We start from the raw sequence: 6,739 nt of genomic DNA on the forward strand, positions 1-6,739 counted from the left end.
GATCTTAAAAATTTTCAAGATTTCTCCTCAAGATTTTCTAGTAGAGAAAATTCTACCCAGCTGTGGGATACCTGTTAAGGCTAACTCCTGGCTCAAAGTCCTCTCAAAAAGGGGAAGGGCAGGGGAGAGGCAGGAGAAAGAAGTGGTTAAAAGGACTACTTTTTACAATGTATCCCCAGGGCCCAGCACATAGCAGACATCCAATGAAGAAACACACCTTTGCTACCTAATTGAGAGAAAGGGAAGTCTACATGTAAGACTTGTGAGCAGACTGCCACTAAGGAAAAATAAAGGAAGCCCAAGTGTAAAATCTGAAATTGGGTTAGCTTAATTAAAAAGGATATTTTATATATCCTGAAGTGACCTCACCAAGGCTCATTAGGCTAATCGGTGACATGATTACATCCCTATTGAGGAAGCACAAGTGGGTTTTGGGTGGCCACCAAGTTCACATGGGTGACTTCCTTTATAAAAGTAATCATCAGATTGAGGACTACCTTCAGGACTCATGCAACGACCAAGTTCAGGTCCACCATTTACATTGGAAGAAGATCTGCCGTGTGCAGAAATCTGCTGAAAGAGGAGAGTGACCGTTATTTATTGGGAAAAATTTACAAATCTTCAGCTAGCTAATCCTTAAAGAATAGAAAATGCTTATATTGTACAAAAGTATGATGTTACAAAAAGAGAGGAGGCATCTCTTTGTCCCCATCTCTTCCCTATATCATTAACACATTTCTTCCTTAAAGTATTTTCAAATCAGATTGGGTATCAGGAAATTGACAGTGTATTGCTCTGTTTGATACTGTTTTACTCTTGACCTCAATGGAATAAAGTAAAGGAAACTATCATGGCACCAGAGCGGAACAAGGTACTTATTAGTGGCATATAAGGTTTAGAACTCTAGGTAATTCCAAGAAATGTGGGTACGGAGTCCCCAGATCCCACAGCGACCCTGTGGCGGACCTCAGGGAGTCCCTGCAAAGGTGGAGCCCTTCTCAGAACTTAGCTTCATGCCTAGGACTGAATCACCTTCCATACTCTCCTGTGGATTCCAGATCCAGAGTGCAGCCCTGGCTTGACCCTCTTCTTTACTTCTTACTTGACAGCAAGAACTCCTCCTAACCATTTTAAAGACTTTAACTACTAGGAACGAGAGGGAAATAAAAGATAAAACTAAAAGATAGGTTCTAACTCAATAGGGCTGAAGTTCCCAGTCCAATCCAAAAATATCCCCAATTCTTAAAAGAATTGAAAAACTCATATTATGACTATTATTCATAACAGGTTTATTATTATGTCTGCTTAGGGAATTTTTTCTTTATCCCTAAGGGCTCTTAGGCTTTTGAACTCAAACTTTTCTCTTTGAACTATAATTGTCTTTCTTTCCCCTTTTCTTTTTTTAATTATTCCTTTCAGAAGCTTCCAAGGTCAAAGGACTTACCAAATACTGAGAAGCCTCTTCAACATTTTATGTATTGGTGAACTTATCTGCTTGCCTCTATGCCCAAACTATCCTGGTACCCAAGTCCCATAATAATTGTGCCTTATTCATCACTGCATCTCCCGTATGCAGCACAGTGCCTGGTACACACAACACTGAATTCATACTTGCTGATTAAAGGCATACATGACAGGGCCAAGCCAGGGAGACACCCGTCCCAGAGTGTTCACAAGTTGGAGACACTGGGTCTACTCTCTTCCTCTGGATGAAGTAAGAATCTCACAGATACCGAGTCCGGTTCAAAACCCAGGAAAGCCCAATACTTATACACATTGCTTCAAACAGGATCATCCAGAAGTTCTTCTGGAATGCGATACAAGCCTCAAGAATAGGAGGCATTAAAAATTGGTCTGTTTTCTCAGATCCCATGTAACCACCTTGTGTGGACATGTGGACAGTAAGACCAGCAGCAGCGTGTTCTCTTAGGAACGCGAGGCCAAGGAAAAGCAGTTCTGAGAGACAACAAATCGGCCCCTGTCCTGAGTGGCAAACATGCTTCTCACAGGTTTTGTCTCCTTCACTCTGACATGGAGAAAAACTGTGTAGCAATGTGGGTGTGTGTGTAAGGTCCCTTTCAGGCCACTCTTAACTGGATGACAATACTACCCACTGACTCCTCAGAGTTCTATCATTTTGTTTCTCACAGGCAGTGTTTCAAAATTTAGCTTTTTTGTTTTGTTCTATTTCTTTGCTGCAGAAATTAAAGGCAATTCCAAAATCAGCTGTAGTCTATGCTCAAATGTTTAAAAGCTAGTTTGTTTAAAACCCAGGCCCAGAGAGGGGACTTCAAGGGAAGCCTGAAAGAAAACCACAAGGTTCTCCAGTCAGTCCTGTTTCCACAGCTACCACCCTGGTCCTCCTTTGGCTTCTCCTAGTGCCTCATCAAAGGCTTCCCTGGTTACTCTCTGTCTCAGCCATTCCACACAGGATTGCCAGGAAACTTCTCTAAGGATAGTTCTGATATGACCCCTAGGATCCAAAACTTCAGTGGGTCTTTGTGACCAACAGAATAACCCCATCATTTGTCTTACTACCTGCCTGTCCAACTTGTTTCCCACCGCTTTTTCATGAATTTTATACATTAACTCAAGATTTTTTTTAAAAGATTTTATTTATTTTAGAGAGAAATAGAGAGCTTGAGCTGGGGCAGGGGGAGAGAGAGAGAGAATCCTAAGCAGGCTCCACACCCAGACGTGGAGTCTGATGTGGCACTCAATCTCAGGACCCTGAGATCATGACCTGAGCTGAAATCAAGAGTCGGACACTTAACCAACTGAGCCACCCAGGTGCCCCTCAATATATATATATATATATTTAAGTTGCTTAAACTTCCCAAGTCTTAATTTTCTGCTCTGAATATAGGGATAGTCACAAGACCTACCTAGTTGAAAGATGTGCAAGAAAATTAAAATTAGCTCCTACATGTAAACTCACTGACATGTAACACTAACTCAGTATTAGTTATTAGTATACTTTTCTTAAACATCTAGCATAAAGCCTTGAGTCCAATGGCTAAGAAATGTTTTCGAATTGTTGAATGTACAATGGCTAGAAGAGATCTTTTTCTAAATAATTCATTTCAAATCTGTTCTTCTTCTAATCTAACCCTTCCTAGACTGAAAATTGCCAGTCATGGGAATAAGAGATCCAAATTAAATTCATATCAGCCAAGTTCTTAATGGAATAAAGACAGGAAAAATGTCATCCTGGAGAAAGTTCTATCTCAAAAAATAAATGGAAAGATCCCTTTTGATCACTGCTCACCCCTAGATTCCAGTGATGGGGGAGGTAGACTGTAATACCTGGAAACAACAGCGGATAGTGACCAGCTTACTTGCATGTCTAAATTTCACAGCCCAGAACGGGGCAGCCCCATACCCTCCAGCCGCAGCTGGTTGAGTCAGGGTGCTGGGCAGGAACCTTCTCTCTTCTCAACACTCAGAACCTAGGGAAATGTCCAGTACACAGGCCCACTGCTGACGTCCTAAGACCTGCCTTTGTCCCTGCCCTCCCCCAGGCCTGCTTGCTTAGCTCTCCTGGAAGCAGGTAACATTCTTTTCACAAGTCCCTTTCTTGAGCTAATTTGAGTAAACTTTAGTTGACCGCAGGCTGATGTGTTCTGTCTAACTCAAGGGCTCTCTAAGAAGGAAGTCTTGGAAGGGACTAAAATGAAGGCATTTTTACCTCCATATACATTTTCACATGGATGGGTGACTCCTCGGAGTAATCTACTAATTGAGTTCCTGAGAACCACTGTAACTTTCCCAATGTCTGTTTTGATTAAACCCCTACTCCGACCTATCCCGATTCCCTGTACAGCCCAGCAATTACAAGCACAGTGCGTGCTGGGATTCACAGGCAGCAAGGAAAGAGACCAGGAGACAGAGGAGGTGTGGGAACCGGTTCCCTGGCAACTAAAAGAGAGCAGGAGCCAGGCCAAAGCCTGAGCCTCAGGGAAGGATGTGGCACATGGTGGGGGCCAACTGAAAGGCTACTTCCACGTGTACCTGACAAACGTGTCATTAAATCACCAGGAAGTGCAGCTTTCTTAGCAAACTAATGATGGCAAGAAAAGCATTCTTCAAAACTCCCAAATTGAATTTTTTTTAAAGTATGGAACCTCAAGCATTTACCAAAAAACAAAACAAAACAAAAAAACAAAACCAAAGACCTATAGAGAGTTAACAGGAGTGACCTATCTAATTACCTATCCAAATAATGTTCCTTTATTTGAAAACATGAAGGAGAATCATTTCGTGACAGTGCAGCTGAACAGACAGGGACATGAGTTGATGCAGGAACAGTTCTCCCTTCCTCCCTCAGCAATAACCGATGCTGGGCTGTTAGAGGATATAAAGATGAAGAAACACGATGATCGCTACCGCCCAGAAGTTTACAGTCTTATGAGGAGACATACGTGCACGCGTAAAACCTTTCCGAGCAACCTCTACATTCCAAGAAATGGTCTTTAGGGTTCTGATGGTACAAAGGACTCTGATGACCCGTGAGAGGGAGCCATGTTGCTAAGGCAGGAATCCACGCTAGCCAGTGATTAAGTTCACTTGACCTCCCAGTAATGAAGTCTGGTGCTCCAAGGGTCCGAGAAAAGCTGGGTATTCACCAAGATCCCTGGACAGATCCCTGGCAAATGTGAAGTGTCTATTGTGAAATATAAAGCAAAGCATTCCCAGTGCCCTGAGAGACATGCAGACAAAGAGCAATGAAAATGCAGGGGATAAAGCTAGGACTACAAAATTCTCACTGTTTCCCAGGCACAGTTTCTACATTTCCCTGTTCCTGGTCAGAGAATTATTCTCTTATTGAAGCAAGGATTGAATTAGCACCAGAGATTAAAATATGGTATTCCTGATTAAACCTGTCCCATGTCTTTTGTCAAACTAACAATTTTTATTAAAATCTCTTAAAATGCTAATGAGCGTTCATGCTTCCATCAGCAACTACGATGCTGAGACAGCACAAAGAAAATGCCTAGATGCTGCATGTTTGCAAGATCCTCCTCAATAAAGCATAAATGGATGGCAGCATCTGGGCTCTTTCAAGATTATCTTCCATAATTACTAACTGGTTCAAAAAGATGTGATTATGTTTCGGGGTGGGGAGAAGAGCGGGGCAAATTTCCTAATGAGGTCCTGACTGGTCAAGGAGAGAAGGTGATGGAAAGGGCTAGAGATATTGCTGAGAATGTTACGTGACCCAGCACTGCTGCAGCAGCTCCATTTTTTGAGTAACCAAGGAAAGGAAAGGCACAAGAACCTGCTTCTGCTAAGAACATTTTTTTTTTTTTAAAGAAAATTCAGTTCCTCAGCTGCACTAGCCACATTTCAGGTATCTAATTGCCCTGTTGGTCTGGTGACTACTGTATTGTACAATGCAGATACAGACCACTTCCATCATCTCAGAATGTTCTATTGAACAGCACTAGTTTAAGCACTTGAGAGAGATATATGTGTTTATATTTATATATTTGTATTTATTTTCTTTCTTTTAATTGAAGTACAGTTGACATGCAGTATTACATTAGCTTTAGGTATACAACATAGTGACTGGACATTTATATACATTATAAAATGCTCAGTCCAATAAGTATAGTCACCATCTGTTATCATACAGAGCTATTACAATATTACTGACTGTATTCCCTAGCTTATACTTCACCTCTTAATCCCCTTTACTCACCCCCCTCCCCTCTGCAACCACCAGTGTGTTCTCTGCATTTATGAGTCTGTTTCTGTTTTGTTCACTTCTGCTAAAAACTTTTTTAAAAGACTTGAAAATAGAGCAGAAAAAGCTATAACGTGTTCTCAACTGCTAGCATCATTTAAAAAGGCCTTCATGGCTGACTAGGTAAATACTATGTACTCCATCATGGCTGATAATGAGCAACATTCTAGCTTTCTACATTTTTAGCCAAGAATTCAAGTCAGAGTGCCCTCCATTAAATTTCTTTGATAAGTAGAGTATTACAATTTCTGCAAAACTTAAAATTTAAAGAGAAATGTTAGGTACTACACTGAAAATGTGAAGTTGTATTCAAAAATAGGCAATTCTCCAAGAAAAATGAAAATGACTATATCAATGCATTAAAGCATATTACTATTGACTTCTGGGTATAGTGCTGGACACTACTTCATTCTGACTCTTCATAAAAGGAAGCGCTTGAACAGAATCTAGGAGATATTCTTGTGTAGTGAGCGGACTTTCTTGATGCATCTTGGAAAATGGCACTATGATTTAATTTTTAAATGGCCTACTGCAGGGGTCAAAAATATGTTCTGCAAAAGGCTAGAGAGTAATATTTTTGGCTTTGTGGTATGGTCTGTATCACAGTTACTCAGCTCTGCTATTGTAGAATGGAAGCAGTCACAGAGCACATGTAAATGGATGAGTGTGGCTGTGTTCGAATAGAACTTAATTTAGAAAATCAGGCTATGAATTGCACTACTGGGTATTTACCCCAAAGATAAGAATGTAGGGATCCGAAGGGGTACGTGCACCCCGATGTTTATAGCAGCAATGTCCACAATAGCCAAACTGTGGAAAGAGCCAAGATGTCCATCAACAGATGAATGGATAAAGAAGACGTGGTATATATATACACAATGGAATATTATGCAGCCATCGAAAGGAATGAAATCTTGCCATTTGCAATGATGTGGATGGAACTGGAGGGTGTTATGCTGAGCGAAATAAGTCAGAGAAAGACATGTATCGTAT

The 6,739-nt window shown here is 41.1% G+C and overlaps 1 protein-coding gene across 10 annotated transcripts in view; it reads right to left on the minus strand.

The window, feature by feature from the left end:
- The window catches only part of DCLK2 (doublecortin like kinase 2), a 146,232-nt gene that overhangs the window by 31,158 nt on the left and 108,335 nt on the right, over window positions 1–6,739 (minus strand). For 7 of the 10 annotated variants that reach the window (XR_014142811.1, XM_081811776.1, XM_081811778.1 and 4 more), the window contains one exon: window positions 498–573. Coding sequence is in view for 8 of the 10 variants with exons in the window: in XM_081811776.1 (XP_081667902.1) it covers window positions 498–573 (76 nt within the window). In the remaining 2 variants the exon portion in view is untranslated. The remainder of the gene's footprint in view (window positions 1–497; window positions 574–6,739) is intronic. The other 3 variants (XR_014142812.1, XM_081811777.1, XM_081811779.1) reach the window with 1 other exon arrangement.

The sequence above is a fragment of the Leptonychotes weddellii genome, chromosome 2 (genome assembly GCF_054177405.1).
Source record: "Leptonychotes weddellii isolate Sample4059 chromosome 2, ASM5417740v2, whole genome shotgun sequence".
Taxonomy (NCBI): Eukaryota; Metazoa; Chordata; class Mammalia; order Carnivora; family Phocidae; genus Leptonychotes; species Leptonychotes weddellii.